Below are 20236 nucleotides of genomic sequence, written 5' to 3' on the forward strand. Positions count from 1 at the left end.
TGACTCTCAAAATCCAAACACTGTGGTTTGCGGACACGCCAGATGCTCACGCCAAATTTATGATGGATTTTCAGTGAGTTCAATTCCACTTCTGTACTTTCTACACTTATAAAAACATTCGAAATGCGGCGACACAAAACATTTGAAATGTTTGAAGCCTTTTAGATGTCATCTGGTGTTTAATTAGTACGGTAACTATGGTTGTGTTTAACCAAGTTCTGTGTTGCTCTGATATTATTGCAGTCCAACACAACACCACCAGCTAATACTGCTTTTAACACTGATCCACACGAGGCGGAAACCCGCCAGCAAAGGCAGAGAAGAAGAAGATGACTGCTAGCAAGTATATATGGATGTAAAATGCAGGATTTCAAATATATCTTACAGTTTATGAGGAAGAAAATGCATTTAACATATTTGTTAGGAAGAATGAACACATGCACTGCTTTTCGGTGAGTAACACGCGATGTAAAGAGAAACTTTGTTAATAAGAAAAGTCCACAGGGCATCTTTCATCAGTAGATTATGAAAATAGTTGACTCCGTCACACACAAGCAAGTTCGAGCCTGTCAATTGCGGGGGTTTGCTGATTTTCAACGTTTAATTTGATAGTAAATGACGTTTATTTGGGTTGTAGATTGGTGGTCTTAATAAGAAGTAATCTGAAGATGTCAAGTTGGGCTTTAAGAGACTATGATGGACATTTCTCACTATTTTCTGACATTTTACAGACAAAACGGGTATTTGAGAAAATAACCAATGGTTACAGCAGCAGTTGAGAGCATAAGCGTTTATTCTCACTTTCATTACTATCTAAAAAAGGTAAGTTAAGTTAAAGTTAGTTGTCAAAAAATATCTCTATGTCCTCTCGTTAGGTCATCTTTGCGAATAAGAGCCGGAGTCCAAGAAGAAGAATGCTTTACTAAAAAGTTGCAAATTTTCTAACTTTCCTAGACATTAATCATGATAACTGTTCTTACATAAATCTGGATTGTTTGCCGGCAATAAACATCAAAACCTGCTTGTGGTGGTAAAAGATAAAAAGGTGAAATAGATACACGCTCACTCACAAGGTGAGTCATAAAAGAAAGCTCCTCTCATTTGTACAGAAATTGAACAACCACAAAAACACGTCGAGGCGAGCGGCGCGCAGACCGTGACAGACTTTCAGTTGTGACTTATTACTTTGGGGGGAGAAAAACAAATAAACGACAGAATAATGAAGAGCCGAAAGACGGAGGGGGGGAAAAAGCGACCCCGGCGCACCTACGAGCGACGCACCTTTTACAAGTTAGGCAACCGTGTGTACAAGACCACACAACCACATGTCCGTGTACGCCGCTCACACAAAGAGAGAGAGAGAGAGAGAGAGAGGCACGAACAAAGAGAGAGTGCAAAATCTGTGTGTGTGTGTGTGTGTGTGTGTGTGTGTTTGTGTGCAGTTGAGTGTGAGCCCGACTCCAGCTGAGAGGGGAAGCAATAGCAATTCCCACTGACCTGAAAACTAGCTTGCCAGCCACCTCAAAATATAGAAGACTGAGGAAAAAAAAAAAAAGAAGGAGAATGTCAGTGAGCACGAAGGCGATGAAAATACAGAAGGCGAGATTTAGAAACACGGGAGAGGCCGTGTCGTGGAAAAGACAGGCATTTGAAAAAACACACACACACACACACACACAAACCAGGTGCAGTGAGAGGGATTACTGGAAGGAACAGGCCTCAACACCCCTTTGTACTGCCGGCTCAAGTGAAAAGAATGAGGGAAAGATGAGATAGAAAGAAGATGGATAGGCAGAAAAAGGAGGAAGAGGATCATGTATGCAGCGTCTGCACACACCCAACAGGATAAAAACAACAAAAAAAAAAAAAAGAAGAGTGTGTGAGTGTTGAGAGTCTGTATGGGTGTGTAGATGTGTGGGAGTGTGTCCCGTTTTTTTTTTTTTTTTTTTTTTTAGCTTTTGTGACTCCCGAGGTTCCCCGCGGTCAAGAGCGGATCCTCTTTCTCTCTCGTGCCCTCTTTTCATACACTCGTTCCCCCTCTTTTTTTCTTTTTTTTTTTTTTATAAACTCACTCCTCGTCCCCTCCCTCTCTTTTAGCTCGGCGCTGAATGGCCCTCTCTCTCTGATGAGTGACTGATGAATGAAGTAGCTCTTTGAAGTCAAGAGTCACAGCAAGGCTGGTCAAGCGTGAAGAGATGCCGGACAAAAGACGGCAGAGAGAGAGAGAGAGAGAGAGAGAGAGAGAGAGATGGGGGGGGGGGGGGGGAAAGGAAGGAAGGGAGGAAGAGAGGACGGGTAAGGAGGAGGAGGAGGAGGAGGTGGAGGGGGGTGTGTGAAGGGGGTGGGGGGGTGTATTCAACAAGAGAAAACGTCAAACAGCGAACATCCATAAAGTCAGAGAGGGACAGAGGACAGAGTGTGTGTGTGTGGTAGGAGAGAGAGAGAGAGATTGTGTGAGAGAGAGAGAGAGAGAGAGAGAGAGCAGGGTCTGCATTTTTGCATCAGTGCCTCAGAGAGTATTTGCATTGTGGCGCTCAACATGCAAAAAGCCAGCATCACGCAAGCGAGAAATAACCCATGTCATGACAGGGTGACATCTTTCTGGAACAGGCCTTCTGGACTGCAGGGACCGCCTGGAGGTCTTTGGGTCTTTTATGGGTTTCGAATGCCTCTTCTCGCTTTCGTTCATCGCTATGGACACACACAAACCAATAGATTGCTTATGGGACAGATTTTTTTTTTTTTTTTTTTTTTTTTTAAATAAATCCCATAACAGTGCCACCCTGTTTTAATTACTTTTAGTGGTTTTCTTGTTGTTTTTCTTGCTTTATAGTCATTGTTGTGGCTTTCTGTTTCCTTCTGCGAATGATTAGCCCTTTACTCTGTATTTCTCTTTGTTTATGTGTTAACTACCTTATTTATTCATTTTTTTGTGGTCCAATCCCTTTCCCACACTGCCCCTAACAACAGTACATAAGGATTTGTTCTCGACTGATTCCTCTGCTTAATGAAAGCTGACATTAAACTGAATCTACTACAATGTACTGAGAGAACAGCAACATCTGAAAGTTGCTCGGTACACAGTTTCCCAGTGTGATTAAAATGCCTTTCCTGAAAGGCTCGTTGGTGGCGGTGGGGAACATTTTGGTGGGAAGTTCAGAGCCGCTGCTGCTACTATTTGGTAGCTTTCTAGGAATTATACCAGCCTCATAGAAATTTAGATGGCAGCAGAGCAACCAGGCAGACATTCAGAAGCTCTGTTTGGTAGTCTTTGTTTTGGTTTGACTTGTCCAGAAATGAAGGACGTGGATACTCAGCCAAGTAAAATTTTGACAACAAACAAAAGCTACTGAACGGTTTAAATATCTCAGACGGTTAAAAGCTAATGTGAAAGGAAATGTTTAATGTTTTGTCCACCAGAAGACATATTTTATCAGCATTTGAGAACTTGTTGGAGTTGGAGATTTAGGATCTTGTTTGCCTTCCATCACGGCGAAGAGACTCACGCCTGAGGTTGTGCTAAGAGTGACTTTACGCTTGCATGAAAAAATGCAGCCGCCCGAGTGAAGCCGCCCAAGTGAAAAAAAAAAAAAAAAAAAAAATAGAAGGGTTGTCCAGCAAAAACTTGAACCTGGCTCTACTTCTTTCAACATAAAGCAAAGTGCTTTGTTAGTCAGTCATATACATGCAAGCCCAGATTTCAGGATGTCGCTTTCTAATGTGAACGGTGCATTTTGACTGTTTACCAGACGATCGTTGGGACAGAAGATAAAATATTTGTTGCTGCTTATATCTTTCATAGCTCCTAGTGCTATAATCTGCTGTACGGGGTTTTGGGTCTGATGAATCTTCACCTTCACCTTCATCTATCACTCAAACTAAACTTCCAGGAAAGTTTGTTTTTGATCTGATGGCCGCTTACTACGAGGGTCAACACGTACAGACTCAAAGTGGAAGGCTCATTCTTCTCTCTTTCAGCGCTGAACATGAAGTTTCCATACTCTGACTGGGTAATTACTTTCTTCCTTTCTGTTGCAATAATGTTGCACAATGAAGTAGTCAGTTTCCCAGACTGATGTGTTTATATGAAACATTTTTCTTATTCAAGTCCCATTAGCTTGTTTACGATACAGTATATCATGAGAAATGACGACCAGGCTTTTCAACCATTGTGTGCTTCCTTATTCTTAGGAAGTCAAAAACGAACAGGAATGGTTTTGTTCCCACGCATCAGAGGACATTCACATTAAGTCTTAATCGTCCCCAACACGTCACTAGACAACCTTTGAGTTCTGTGGCTGTGGTGACTCAGTAGACAATGATCAGCATCCTGTCGCGTCTCCGGTGTTTAAATCTGTATGTGTGATCAGGGATTCGTTGGAAGGAGCATCTAGGCACAACAGAGTAGCCTCCTCGCTAATACACTGCAAAATAAATGTTCAGATTAAGTTAGCAACATTTTCTAAAAATATCTGGCTTGGTTTGAAATTTATGAGTGCTTGATGAATGTGAATCAGCTTTGCCTCTCCGTGTGTATCTACTGTAACACACACAAGCTTTTTAAATTAAATTAAAGACACTACACCGACTCCTGAAAATAGCCTGGCCTCGGTGGAACTGGGTTTTCCCCTCCTATTAAACTCTAAACATCCGATCTACTGTATGCGCTTGTTAGGACAACCCAAGGCAAAATCTAAAATATTGATATATTTTGTAACTTTTTCATGTATTAGTCTCGTCAATGTCACAGAAGCGTACTTCCCATCCAATGGAGCGTGTGAAAGTGATCTAATAGATTTTTCAGTATTTATCTGACGTCTTACATAAGTCAGACTTTAGGTTAGGTTTAGTTTCTGTCTCAGACACTTTGACAGACAGCACAAGGCTGTCAGCAGACATATGTATCATAAAGGAAGAGAGACTACCATCTAAACGTCTCTATTAGGATTCACAGACGAGAACTGAGGGACTGAACAGGTTTCAAAAGACCGACTCGCCACTATTCTTTTCTTAATTTGGCAATCACGCCAAGACCGTCAGATTTTTCTGTCTGTGCACATGAGGAAGAGGAAATTGCAGACGGTAAAAAGAAAAAGAGGATTTCTCCATCGTACAGTTCTCCAGGGTGAGAGCGAAAGAGAACACTACACTGCTCCCTTGTTTATCTGTATCTCACATCAGATCAGATCACTGGCAGATAAAAGCACTTCCTGACACATCACTTCCTCTCTCTGGAGGAAGCTGACACACGCTGGGAACCCAAAACGACAAGGTGGTGGTGGTGGTGGTGGTGGTGGTGGTGGGGGCGGGGGTGAAGAAGTGAAACTTTTTTTTTTTTTTTTTGACGGAGCGAAATAGAGAAGCGCGAGGAGAGAAAGGAAAAGAAAGGTAAACCCGAGGTGGAGGGAAAAAAAACGAAAGTACAGAGGTGAAACCTACATACTCGTGGCCCAGATCTGCAGCGCTGTGCCGGGGTGAGGAGGAGGAGGAGGAGGAGGAGGAGGAGGAGGCAGAGCAATGAGAGACAAAGAGGTGAAGAGACACTAAGAATAGTATAACTGGATTAGCTTTAACACTGACCTTTATTCAGCAGGGCTCTCCCTCGCTCTCTCAATTGCTCTTTACTGCCATTACAGGAGAGGACTGTCCTACTTTTTAACTGTTAAATTTGCCTCCGCAACAATCCATGTCGAGATGAGGAGATATTTATTTAATCTGTTTGACCAGATCAGTTCCCTGAGAACTGTGTGTGGAGCGGTGATGTACAGCGTGTGTTTGTGTGGTGAGAGTAGGGTGGAACAATTACTTATTTTTTGAAAATCACAAGACACGCAAATGTAATAAATTCAATTTAAAGAATCCAGTCTAGACCCGCTCTATGTGAAAAGTGCCCTGAGATGACTTCTGTTGACTTAATTACATTATTAACACCGTCTTCACAATCTTTGAAAAAGTTTAGTGAAAGTACAGTTTGGCGACCATCGATTTTGCCGGCCGTAAAGACAACTGTCGTCGGCAAATTTGGTCCGCTGTAGCTAATTATTGCTAATAGCAGCTCTCTGGTTCATATGCTCTCTGCGGGTCACAGTCTGTACTATTTAAATCTGGCTGAAGATGGTTTCCTTGAGAAAGAGGAACCACTCTTGAAAAAAAGAGCAGAATCGGTGTCTTTTTTAAATTTGTTTGTCCACTAAAATCCATCAATGGACTATGTGGCTATTATAAAAAACATAATGCTACTGTTGAATGTCAATTATTAAGTCTTGTAAATCTCCTTGGTTTAATTGGTGAACTTCTGTATAGAAAACTAAGTTTTACTTGTCAGTTGACTTTTCTTAAACTGGGAGTGTCACAAGAACAAGAAGCTGTACATTACTGACTGTGTTCGACTCATCTGAAGCTCATACAGGAAGTGTTTCTCGCAGGATTTTGTGAGACTGTACATTTTAAAAGTTAAATGAATCAATCTGGTGCCCTTTGAGAGTAAAAGTAAGAGGCTAGATCTAGGAAGAACTTTGTGCTCTTGTAAACAATTTTGTGCTCTTGTAAACAATTTTGTACTCTTGTAAACAATTTTGTGCTCTAGTAAACAATTTAATCATAAACACATTGGCTGTATAGATATAAAAGAAGATGACGTGAGAAAAAAGTCACATCCATAAAATAAGGTAAACCAGTTTAACGCAGTTCACAAATGGTCAAAACACAAAATTGACTAGAACATCTGAGCCATCAGAAGAAATTAAGCAAGAGTGGTTACGTGCGTTGAACTGGTTCATTTTTTAGAAAATAAAACATATACTGGATGAGGAGGGCATATCGTTATTTCCCTGTTTAAATTTTTCTACTACAAAGTTGAAGTTTTTAGCTGAAAATAGACTTATTATGGGGCCGAACCAAACTGTATAACTTGATGGGTGATCTCTGGACATCATTAACCGGCTTGAAAAGTCCATATTCCAGTGAATGTGTGTGTGTGAGAGTGTGTGCACATGCACGGTTGGGGATGTGGTGGGGGGCCAGACTGACTGGGAATGACAGCCAATCCACATAGAAAGCGTTTTTAGAAGCGTATCTGACGTCCATCACTCGCGCGGACCAGACACGCTTCCATTTTATTAAACGTATCGATCTAAACTGACTCCGAGACACACTCAAATGATCTCACCAAGACCCCCCGTAGTTTTTTTTCAACGCTTCGAGACTTTTTCTGTCACGTTTAGTGAAGCGTAATCAGCACAGACAGCTGCTTAAATCACACAAATATTCCGCTGAACATGTGTTTTGAACTTATTAACAGTATCTGCAGTGACTGATCAAGGCTCCCGGTCTGTGTGTGAGCTCGCCTGTTTCACTACAGGCAGATTCCCCTCACTCGCTGCGGTGGGCGCGGGGAAATAAAATCAATGAATCAATAAATGCAAACACTGTTGATTTCTTCCCGTGGAGCCGACATGAAAACTGTTTTGGTTCAGTAAATTTCTGCTGTCAGTCAGCCTGGTGGAGGCGGTTTAGCCGGCCGCTGTCCTCTCAGCTCTCCGGGAGCTGCAGCTGACAGACGGCTGTTCGCGGAAGACGCAGTCAGTGTGCGTTGGACGACGGAACGTTTCTCGCCGCTCACGTCTCGCTCTCATCTCGCTTCCTATTTGGATTGAGAGATGCTTTGCTAAAGCAATGGTGCAAAACAATTAATTAATTGGAGACACTGATAAGTATGAGACTGGTAGGTTCTATCTGTTTGGCAGCATCTGGAAGTTCTTCGACGCCTTCCTGATCATACATAGATGTTATCAATTTATCTATAACTGTGTCATCCTGTTTTTTCATACTGCAATTTTGCTTTCTTGGTCTATTGTGTGCACACATCTATTGCATGTCTGTCTGTCCTGGCAGACCTCTGTTGTTTTTCCTGATGTTTCTTTAACTTTTTCCCTGTATGAGGGTTTTTTGGGGGAGTTTTACCTTCCTGGATAGAGGATGCTATATGCTGCACAGATTGTAAAGCAAATTTGTGATTTGTGATATTGAGCTGTATAAATAAAAATGGATTTGATCTGTGGTTCATTTGTCAAACTACTGTTTTCAGGGTCAAAATTGAACTTATAATGCTCAAGAAACTGCATATATGTCACCTAACGCTTTTTGTACAGAAATAAGTTCACTTACGCTTGTTACAAACTTATCTTAATAACATAGATCATTAATTCCAGCCTGAGGTTTATAGAAAATAAGTAGTATAAATCACACTGCTGATATTGGTGAGAACATTTACACCTAGGTATTTTTCTCAAATGTTTCCACAAGTAATGTAACCACTGACACATTTAGTGTGTGGTTTACCAAATACACACACACATCAAATCAGCGTTCCGACTTTTGAACACAGACCACACATTCACATGGCATACACCCAGGGTCTGAAATTAACACCCACCGAGCACCATCTCGGAGGGCTATCCGCCACACTGGTGGCTAAAACCAAAATAGCCATGTATTAAAATATCTGGCATGATGGCTCAGAGGAAATTACTCATGTTTGTCCCTGTACAGAGTAGACACGCATATGTGTTTTTTTACGCGTGTCTAAACAGTGCCGTGAAACCGTAGGAGCACTTAAGTCGGTCTGAGCCGAAGGCGCGCCGACCAAAGATCATCTCGAGGAGCGCTGCTAGCTTCGCGTCACTGTTTACCATACGGGACATCAGCTACTCGACATCGCAGCTCTCTGCTAAGCTGTCCCTTGCTGCTGCTAGCTACCGTTAAATAAATCGCTATCATGTGTTGACATTCACGAGGAGTAAGCCGACCTTTAAAAACTAAAAACCCAGCAATGAAAAGGAGGATGAAGCACATAAAAAAAGTTTTGTGAGAGATGGAAGATAAAACAGAGATAAAGGAGTTTCATGAACCTGACGCCGATATGATGCTGAAGCTGTGGTGATGAGTTGTTCTATGTGTTTGTATTCAATCTCCATGAAATGTACTGAAATGACTGTATATGTGACACAATTTCTTTGTGGCCAGTGGATTTTTTTCATCTACAGAGTCCCCTTGGCAGGTGAGTCAAAAAGTTAATTTCAGACACTGCATACACCCGAACACATGCAACCTCTGCTCGAATGCACAAATGAAGGCAGAGCATGTACACACACACACACACACTTACACACAAACGCACACTCTGAGACACTGAGAACGTGTGCAGTTTCAAAAAGGAGCAACTCTGGTGATCTACAGCTCTGCCCTAGAGCGAAGCAGACAAACCAAGTGTAGCAGAATGAGGAATCTCTGCTTTCTCCTTCGCTCTGTCTTTCCATGAATGGCATCAGCCCTTTAGCTCTTCTGGTCGGTCGGTCGGACACACACACACACACACACACACACACACACACACACACACACACACACACACACACACACACACACACACACACACACACACACACACAGACATGCACACTCAAGACAAAAGGCTTAAGTCCTGGGATGGCATGATGGGCAGAAAAATGGAGAGGAATGATGGGAAAAGACAGGGTGAGGCGTGGAAGGGATGCAGACACAACAGTATCATTCATTCTCTTTTTGGGATTTGCTAAAAGTTAGCCTACTGTGTGTGTGTGTGTGTGTGTGTGTGTGTGTGTGTGTGTGTGTGTGTGTGTGTGTGTGCTCAAACAAGAGACAGTCCCAATCAGTTAAAACTCCTCCCCCTAATTCAAAGAGGCAGTACGGGATTTGCATTTTTCCCACAATTCAATTAACACGCTTGTCAGCCTCTCCTCTCCGTTCACATGCCTCCTTTGGCGATCTCTCGCTCGCACACATACAAACACGCTCTCTCTCGCAAAACACGTCAGCTTCATGAATAGATGTATTTATTCATAAACGGAATGCATGCAGAAAATGGATGCATTTATTTATACGTTTACAAATAATGAGAGGAGCTCAAGACTGGGAGAGACGAGGAGAAGCTCCCGGGTCACATCCTGTCTGGACTTGTCACATCCAGGGACATGAAAAGACAGTGCTGTTAATGGATGCAGAGAGCGGTCCCCGGGGATGTCTTCCTCGCTCGTTCTCTCTGTCCTTCTGTATCTCAGGAGAAGAAAGGAAGACGGGGAAGGAGGGGAAAAGACAGGGAGTGCCATCAAAGAATAGGGCACCTTTGGGGCGGGGTGTTAAAAGAAAAAGAGAGATGTTCAGGGTCGATATGTAGCAAGAGACCGGATGACAGAGACAAGGCCAAACCAGATTTAGAAACCAGGAACTAGAATCAGCCACTGACATTGCCGCAGGGCCGGATAATGACTTCTTCTACCCTCTTGTCTGATTAATAGCCTGTAATCCTATTCTCATGGATAGCATACCATAGCATTCCAAAGCACCACTCATTAACCACTATAGAAATGCCCACTAATCAGTCAGTCGCTTTTAGCTAGCAAGGCTAATGCTAGGCTAGGCTAATCAATAGACAGTAATCCTGTTGGCGGAGCTGCTGCAGCGTAGCGCCCCTCATTACCAGCCATAGAAATGTCTGCTAATCATTCACCGCACGGTTATTTGTCCACAGGGCTGCACAATCACTTTAGTGATGGGAGTGGGGGGGGGTGTGGGGGGGCGAGGGGGGGCTGACATTTGACAGTCGGCTGCAGAGGGTGGAAGAGACAGAGTGACACACAGAGTCATAGAGGCTGTGTAATGATTAAGAAATACATCACTCTTGCTTTTTCCTCTCCTGCTCTCTGTACTCTTTGTTGTGCGAGCGCAGTCTGATGGGTCTGGAAAGGCTCTGCGCTACGTCGGTGTCATTCAAGTTTTAATCAATCGATGAAAAACCCTCGCAGATCCATAACAGCTAATCAATACTGAAGGCTCGCAGGCAGACCGGAGATAACCCTTCACAGACCACCGATAGAGACGGTCGTCAGCGGTTCAAGCGGCTTCCTGTCCTTGTCCCATCTTTTACAATGCACTGGAGGTGAGACAGCTGGGGCAAATCAATTGTGGCAACAGCTGTAACTCAACTTGACCATAGCGGTTTGGAACGAGGCGCAGTTTCAGTTCTGTGTTAATTCTATGATCCTCCTAAAAAGAACAAAAGAATCTGCAGATCTTTTTCCAACAGCAACAGTTCGGTCGGTTTTCGGTTAATCAGGCAGATTTTGCATCCCCAATCAAACCCATCCAAACAGTGGTCTACCCGCAATATGGCTGCAGACAGCAGCTATGTAAGGAAGTCAAAGTAAAGCCCCGTGTGTTTGTAGCGAGAGAGGTATTTGCATATCCTGTTGAGCTACAGTTTCACTTCGCGAGTCGTGAGGCTGGGTTGTGTGCGTTACGGCGACCCGAGGCTGAACCCGTGTTGAACTCTTGTGGTCGAGAGGAAGCGTCGGTGTAGCTGAGAAAGGCCTGTCAACACTCGCCACAAGCCGCTGAAGAAGAAAACACATAGGGGCTATATCTCACCCTTTTATGTGTGAGATTACATGTGAGTCGACCATCCTTTCACTATATTGTGAAGGGCAGAGCATAAAACTTGAAGGGCCACTTGCTCGACTGCATTATCTGCTTCTGGTAGGCCGATCTAGTGTTGGATTTAAGTCAGGATGTTGTGTCAGTGAGAAGTGTAAAAATGTAGTGATTATAACTGCAAATGCTTAAAGTATTTCTAATTCTTTTTATGAATTAATTGATTGTTTAGCGCAGTGGCTCCCAACCTTTGGGTCGGGACCCCGCCGAGGGGTCATGACATAAATATAAGGGGTCGTGGGACAAGTTTAGAAAGAAGACCATGTTTTTCAGGCTTTTATATATACGCTTTTATCATATGAATTACTGGATGGTTTTATCTCTTCACGCCTCAAAAAAAGTATTCAAAAGAAAAACAACACAAGAAGAAACAGTTTCATATTGATTGAAGTGGTGACAGCTTGTACATATACAAGCTGTCATCAACTGGGTTTGTGGGACTTTTTTTTTTTTTTTTTTTTTGCAAGCCAAAAAACCATTTGGTTTAGTGTTTAAAATGTCAAAAACAAATCCTTATCACCAGTTACCAGAGCCCAAAGTGACATCTTGAAATAGCTTATTCTGACTGACAACCAGACTCACCAGTCAAAAAATGCAAATTATTCAACCTATAATGACACAGAAGTGAGGAAAGCAAGATAATCCTCGTATGTAAGAAGCTGTAACCTGCAAATGTTTGGTATTTTCACTTGGAAATAAATGAATGACCACAAAGACTAATCGGTTAGAAAAAATAGTCACTGATTAACCTCTATTGAAGGATTAAGGACAAAATGTGAACATAAACTCATGCAGAAAAGCATCATGTTTGCTAACTTATCATCACCAAATGTACTCTAACGCTTCTGCCCGTTCCTCACGCAGTCAACAGGTATTTGTCACAACCCAATTAGAGGCTGGTTTCCAGTAAACTGGATTGTCTTATAAGTAAGGGCAATATGATCCCAGTAAACAGGGCAGGGAATAACTGGCTGGAGGGATGTGGGAATGTTTGTTGGGAATGCTGGAACGTGGTGCAGCCGCAGTCGCGGGATGAGCGGACGTAACCGGCTTTGGAGCGCCTGGCCGCCAGCGCTTAAACCCAGCTAATCTGATTGGATTAACACCGACCTGCCTGGCTACACATGAGCGCGCACATGCACTGCGTACAGACATGGACACACACACACAAACACACACACACACACACACATATACACATATGTACTATATGCCAATCAGCCAGGGCTGCCTCTGCAGCTTCCTGGAGTTCATCTGGATTCTGGGTTGTGCTGGCTGGCTGGCTGGCTGGCTGATGGCACCATGCTGGGCTAACACATGCACACGCATCCGCTCTCACACCACATGCACACACACACACACACACACACACACACACAGAGCCATCACAGAGCCATCTTAGAGTGCAGTGATTTGTGCTGTGAATCTGAAACAGACCTATTGAAAGAAGAGTAATGCCCAGTGCTTGACAACCGTGCTAATTGACTAGCCCCCTCCCCACCAATGAAACTAAACGTTTTCACCCCTCCATCTTTTATCTTTTCAATCATTCCCTGACAGCTCCCCTCTTGTCCCACACTCATGCCATCCTCTTCCTCATGCTACTCTTCATCACCTCCATCTCCTCTTCTGTCCCCCTTCTCCTTGCCTCCCCCCCTCAACTCCCCTCCCTCCCTCCCCTCCCCTCATACTCATATATGTAATCATTCATTAGAACCAAGGCAGTTGTCCATTAGGCAAAGCAGCCATTTTGGAAATTGCAGCAAATCTTCCATGAAAAGACATTTCCTCTAATGCGGTAGTCACGCTCGGAGGGAGAGGGGGGGGAAAGAAGAAGAAGAGAGAGAGAGAGAGATGGCAAAAGGAGAGAAAGAAAGACGAGGGGGCAGAGATGGAAAAAGGAGAGAAGGAGTGAAGGAGAGAGATAGAGTGAGCCCCCCTGGCCATAAAGCCACCAAGCGGAAAGCAAGCCTGCTGTTTGATTAGAGAGTGACACCATCATGGAGGGAAGAAGGGAGGAAGGAGGGAAGGAGAAGGATGGAGAGTGTTTCAGAAGCAAGCAGAGGGGATGAAGAAGGAGGCGGGAGAGAAAGAGATGCAGAGAAAAAACAGGGAGTGATTTGAGAGGACCGAGATAGAGGCAGTAAAATTAGCCCCATCACTTCGCTTACTAAGACACTCTATGACACACTGGGATTAAACACACACACACACACACACACAGACAGAGTCATGAGATGTGTGCACACATACACAGGACAGATGGTATCCTCCATCTGAAAGTGTGGCTCTAATTTGAGTAAAGTGATAGGAACCTCCTTAACCAATTAAAAGCCCCATATCTAAGGCCTAGCATTAGGGTTTGTGTCTGTTTGTTTCACACACACTCATTAGCGTGTGTACTCTCTCTGTGTGTCTGCGTGTTAAGGGTGTGCGCCAGCGTGTCCCGCGGGATCAGTGAGGAATATTAAAACTGATATAAGAGGTGGGAAATGACAAATCCATGAGTGGCGCTCTGCTTAGTATGTGAGTTCTTTTGTCCCACAATGCCACCGTTCATCTCGTCCTCATCTCATCACCGATCAGACAGACCTGTCTCTCCTATTACTAACCATTCATCTCGCTGCCGCTCACTCCTGCTTAATGCGCCTTCCTCTAAAAGCTGACACATTTGTCACCAGACCAAACTGAGCCTAATCCATCGTAGCGTTTCTTCCCCACAATTTCCGATATACTGAATATGAAAAACCACCATATTCACTTCAATTTCCTCACTGTCTCAGAAATGTTTTTTATGCTCCCTTGAAGTAGAAACATTTTGCAGAAATCGTGCAACACACAGCAATAGAGACCCATCTGTAGAATCAATAAATAATACAGCCAGGACAACGGGCCTGGTAAATGTTACAATATCCATACACAACAGTTCGATAGTGGCTTTGGACAATCAGAAATGTTTTTAAAAATCTCGCAAAATGTCAGACTGGCTGTCTCTCTCTCTGTCATTTAAAGGGCATCTGGTGAGCTAAAAGGCCATTATACTGTGTTTTACAAGACATACGTAAGCAGAGCTGAAACAGTCAGTCGATTAATCAGCTGGCAGCAACAATTTTGATCATCTATGCATTGTTTTTCATCATTTTTTTTTGTAAAATGACAAAAATTCACAGTTTACAGGTTCACAAATGTGAACATTAGCTGATTTCTTTGTGTTGTATGACAGTAAATTGAAGATATTTGGGTTTTAGACTGTTTGGACTGGCTCTGGAAACTTGTAGGCTAATAGACATTTTAGAGACTAAATGATTAGCCAAGAAAATCATCAGCAGATTAACAAAAATTGGTTGTTTTCATCTTCAAATGAAAGCATAAAATGCAGTAAATGTGATTTACAACTTGCCAAGTACTGATTAATCTACTTGTCTATTATTGACTTTTTCCATTTTTATTTAATTCAAGAGTACAGTATTTATGTGCTTCAATCCAGGCTGATGGAAATGGTCCTAATTCACATTTTACTTTTTTGCAGCATTTGAAACGTTTGTGTAAAAATCCACTTGACAGCTGGACGAGAACACAGCTGCAGGATCTAAACACTAGAGCTGCTGCTGCTGCTGTGTGGCCCGAGATTTCTCGATAGGCTGTGGCCTTTTCCGTTTCTCGTAGTTAACGCAGCAACTCCAAACCACTTCCTCCACAGAGTGAGCAGATACGTGTCAGAGACATAAATCTGTCACGCCACTGGCTGGGTTTAGAGACCGTATATTGCCACCGACAACAGTACTCACGACTGATCTGAAAACTATGCATACGAAACTGCGCCAAGAAATCCTTCAACACCGTTCTGTAAACACAGATGATCTTTTTCCACACTTTCTCTGGCCTCTCAACCGCTCTGCTACTGCCCTGAAGACAAGTGTGCCTAAACGAGCATTACCACAGTGATACGAGAGGGTCAAACAATGAGAGACTTGAACCTTTGGGGGCAAACAGACAGAGACAGAAGTACATATAAAAGAAAAAAAAAAAAACAAGCAATGAGTCAGAAGAGGAACCAAAAATAGGGAGAGAGTGTGCTTCCAGTTTCTCTTCAGAGCTCCTCATCACAGCGATTCACTTCTCTTCCCTGTGGAAGTGAAGCTGCGTGTAATATGGAGCAGCATTGTTTTTCTTCAGGGTGCTATTAAGCTTATAGTCCCTTGTTTCTCCTGTCAGGAGTGATAGGATAGTCAATTATACCAGAGGCAAGAGATCCTCTCTCTGCTGCGCTCACACCCCTGCATTCATACCTAAACCTCTCGCATCTACTCTGCCTCTCCTTTCTCTCTCTCTGTTCTCGAAGGCCTCTTCAGGTGCATACAAAAAAAAACGCAGACACACAAATAAACACGCACCCACACAAAAGTTTAGGCTTTGAAAAAGTGCTCACAAAGTGATGAAAGGCCGTTTATCCTGCGTCCACTGTGATATCTCAGCTCGCCATGCAGAATGGCCGGACACGTTATCACCTCTGACCGGGGGGAAACCACGGGAGTCAGGACTGACGCCAGCAGCAAATACCAGCGCTAGTGTGTGTGTATGTGTGTGTGTCCCAGCGGTAATAATCACCCGGATTAGAGCGGAGCCAAACCCCTGCAGGGTCCCCCTCTCTCTCTCTCTCTCTCTCTCTTTCTCTCTCTCTCTCTCTCTCTCTCCCTCCCCTCTACCCCCTCCCCACCCCCACCACCGCCCCCTACCTAGCCCAGCCCAGCCCTGCCCAGCCTGCAGCTCTGATCCCCAGTTTGAGCAGCCATGGGAAGCAGAGCAGCCGGCTTGACATCTCCAAGCGCGCCTGGCTGGGAGACAGACAGGCAGAGAGGCGAAAAACACTTCTTTCTTTTTTTTTTTTTCTTTTCTTTTTTTAAATTCCCACATATTTCTGCGCCCTCTTTGTCCTATTGATCATCCGCAGCCAAAATAAAATATTGAACAAGCTTAAGCAACACAAAGACAACATAACCTATTCCAACAAGCATACCCTTTAACCACAAGGGTGCAGTGAAATGGAAGTTGATACAGCCGTCAATATGTCTGGGAGAGGGATGCAATATGTTGGCAACAACAATGGGGAGGCGTGTAGAAGAAATGGGTTATAACTTAATAAGAATGTGTGTCGTGTCTGAATACCTCGCAGTCAATGTGAGGGATTATTACTGAGTGGAAATGTTGCCTGGATGTATTACACTCCCCACTGCCTGAAATAAATTCAGCTGAGTCTCTGTATGCGATTCAGTGGGAGGGCGCCCTGATATTGGCACCCATCAACAATTGTCAGACACGCTGTTGAGCTCCTGTGGCATTTGTGACAGCGCAATGTAGAAATGTCAATAATCATTTGTCTCTCAGCATCTATTATCAGCCCACCACTTCATGACGACGCACACAATCCTTGCAACTCTCTTTTTTTTTTTAATTTGAAGTCATGCTACAATACTGTCGCACCCAAGTGGAAAGAAAGCCCTTTGATTTAAAGTAACATAGAGACCGATGGAACATTATTCATTAACATCAGGAGACAATTTGTGGTATTCGGTTATGGGCTTATAACAACATTTTATTACCTTCTTTTAATGTTTTATCCTCTCTGGTGTAACTACTGCATTTCTGTGGTATAAATTAAACCAAAAATAGCTGCATAGTCTAGTTAAGTTTTTGATATTTTGAGTGAATTGCTTAGATTAAACCTATTATAATTGTCTCTCTAGAGGAATAAGCGTTGCATTAAAAGGCCGTTTTGTAAACCAGACGAAGATTAGAGAGAAGTGGGACTGGCAACATAGAGGGAGAATGTTAGTTTAGTTCATTTTCTTTTATTTTAATTGCTTTTGATTATTTCAATATGATTACAGAAACACAATTTAAAGTGTAGGGAGTTTAAAGTGACCTTAAGGTATATTTTCACTACTATTGCTGCACTGCTGCAATCATCTAAAAACAACATATAATAAAGTAATCAAGTTACAGTGATATAATCCTCAAATATGTCAAATAGTTGCAATAGATTTCAAAGTTATATCTAAAACCTCACATCTTAGGGCTTCTTCATGATCTATAGTTAAACCAAACATTTCTGTGTTTAAAGAGAGAAAATCAATATGATTTGAGAGGAATTTGCATGTTCAAAAAAACTATTAGAGAGGACTGATGTAAAATATCTCTGTATTTCAGTCAGAGGAGTGAATTTCTGGAACAGCTGTGGTAGGAGCTGAAAACAGGTAGTAAGTTTAGAGAAAAATAAGATGATAATTAGACAGAAACACTGTCATAGAAGGACGAGGTACAGCATATGTAAGTTGTTTATGGTTTTTTTGTTGTGTATTGTTTGATGTTATCTTTTGAGGTCAAATAGGATGTGTTGTTAAAAGGGTGGGTATGCATTATAAGCTATAGCTTCAGTCTACACCTTTTACGGACTGCAGAAATCTTTTAAGTTGTGTTGGTTTCAACTATCTGCCTCCTTTTTCGTGTTTATGTATGTCTGTATGTGTATTTGTGCATTTATACATGTATGACCCAGTTATTTCTGTTATTGATTGCAGACCGAAATACATTTTTTTTAGAAAATATATAAATCTCAGATTTACCTTTGAATCTTCTGCTTGCTCTCCTTCTTGTTGAGGACCCCGGGCACACAGTTGGTAAGCTCGGTCCAGTCGGCGTGCAAGCCGCAGCTCCAGCCGGTGGAGAACCGGGAGAAGAGCCAGGTCTCCTTGCGGTTCGGCCGGTAGCAGGTACACTTCTTCTGGCCCGGTCTGCAGTCGCAGGGAACCTCCAGACGGACATTTTGGACCAGGTGCCTGCCGAAGGTAGTCCCCCCTGTTTTCTGGATGTGCAAAAACACGATCACGTCCTCCCCTTTGATTTGAAAATCGATCGTCCTCTCCAGGTCCCTGACGGGGAAGTAGTATTTCTTAACGTAGTGGGGGTCCGGAGTCGGGAAGATGTCCCCCTCGTCCTCCTCCGTGAAATAACCGTGCGGGGAACCGAAATTGATCACCCCGGGGGCCACGTACTGATACAGAATCAGCATGAAACACACGGATCCGACGACGATCAACAAGAATTTGCTGCTCCTCTCGACCATGTTCCTTCCCAGTGCGGTTCCTGCAGCACGCTACCATTTCCCAGTCAAGCCGGCAACACGGAGCAGGGCGCTCGGCTTCTTCATGCTCGCTCTCCCCCCGCCGAGAAGAAGGGTTTCCACGGGGCTCAAGAGTGGCTCATATCGCTTCGAGACGACCGGCGAAGTTGGCTCATCGTTCACCGAGACCGCTCAACACCGTGAAAGACGCATTGTAACTCGCTTAAAAGCCTTCCCCCTTCCTCACTCACCAGCGGCCGACCCTCCCCCGTTTACTTTACTTTGGTTTCCTCGTCCACACAAAAACACAAAAACACGACCCACAGCCTCACTGCATCACCATGGAGCTATGTACCCAGGATGCAGCGCGACTCTTACCTTTTCAACCTCTCTCTCTCTCTCTCTCTCTCTCTCCCTCTCTCTCTTTTCCCCCTCCTCTTCTCTCTCTCTCTCTCTCTCTTTCTCTCTCTCTCTTTTCCCCCTCCTCTTCTCTCTCTCTCTCTCTTTCTCTCTCTCTCTGAAAACCGAGCGAAAGGGAGAGTCGCTTTAATTTATTGGTTGACACGTAACGACTGCGTCACTCAGCTGCTCTCGTCATCTTTTACATTCTCTTACCTAGTCATGATCATTATCATCATCGTCATTATCATCATCATCATCATCAGTTTACATTAATTTGCACATTAACAGCAATATCTTGTTTAAAGGTTAAACTAAACTTCTATAATTATTCTATTGTTATTCTTTTTTATATTGCTTATTTTATTTAGTATATATATATATACACACATATTTATTTATTTATATGTATATGCATATGTATATATATATGATAGTGTTCCTAATATTTTGTCCACTCCATTAACATACATGAGGGGGGCAAAATATTCGGAACACTTTTCAACGATCTCAATAATAAACATAGAGTAGAATTACCACCTTTTTGACAATGTCAACAAAAACTGAACTGAAAATGTATAAACTTTGTAAATGTAGAATTTATGGTAGAGCTGCTGTATTGGATTGAATTATCTATCTATCTATCAATCTATCTATCTATCTATCTATCTATCTATCTATCTATCTATCTATCTATCTATCTATCTATCTATCTATCTATCTATCTATCTATCTATCATAAACATAGTTTTAATCCCATCTATAGGCATTTATATGTGGGGGAAGATGGATAAAGTAGTTGATCTTAATAATGATACAGGGTTTAAATCATATTAACTCAGAAATGTCCCCTAGACAAATACCCTGGTGGAGTTATCTCCAGGTGAGGAGTGATTCAAGATCAAAATTCAAAAGGTGTTATTGTCACACATGCACAGCAACACAGCAGATGGCAACAATGAAGGCAGTGAAGCTCTAGTTCCAATTAGAGTATATAATAAAATGAGAGAGAAGAGGAAGATAAGAGAGAGATTAATTAAAATATATACAAATATATATTATATTGCACATTGGAGTGCAGGTGCTGTAATGCACATAAGTAGTAATTAGGTAAATAAGTGTATTGCACATAAGTGATGGGTAATGAACACTTCTGATTAAAATTTAAATATTGTGTAGTGGGTAAGAGAG

At 42.8% G+C, this 20236-nt stretch overlaps 1 protein-coding gene across 1 annotated transcript in view; it reads right to left on the reverse strand.

The window, feature by feature from the left end:
• Positions 1 to 19045, reverse strand: part of hs6st1a (heparan sulfate 6-O-sulfotransferase 1a) — a 65472-nt gene extending 46427 nt beyond the window's left edge. Inside the window, exon 1 of the mRNA XM_044375426.1 lies at positions 18150 to 19045. Coding sequence (XP_044231361.1) covers positions 18150 to 18649 — 500 coding nt within the window. The 5' untranslated portion in view covers positions 18650 to 19045. The remainder of the gene's footprint in view (positions 1 to 18149) is intronic.
• Between the last annotated feature and the right edge of the window lie 1191 nt (positions 19046 to 20236).

This window comes from Thunnus albacares, chromosome 15 (assembly GCF_914725855.1).
Source record: "Thunnus albacares chromosome 15, fThuAlb1.1, whole genome shotgun sequence".
Lineage (NCBI taxonomy): Eukaryota > Metazoa > Chordata > Actinopteri > Scombriformes > Scombridae > Thunnus > Thunnus albacares.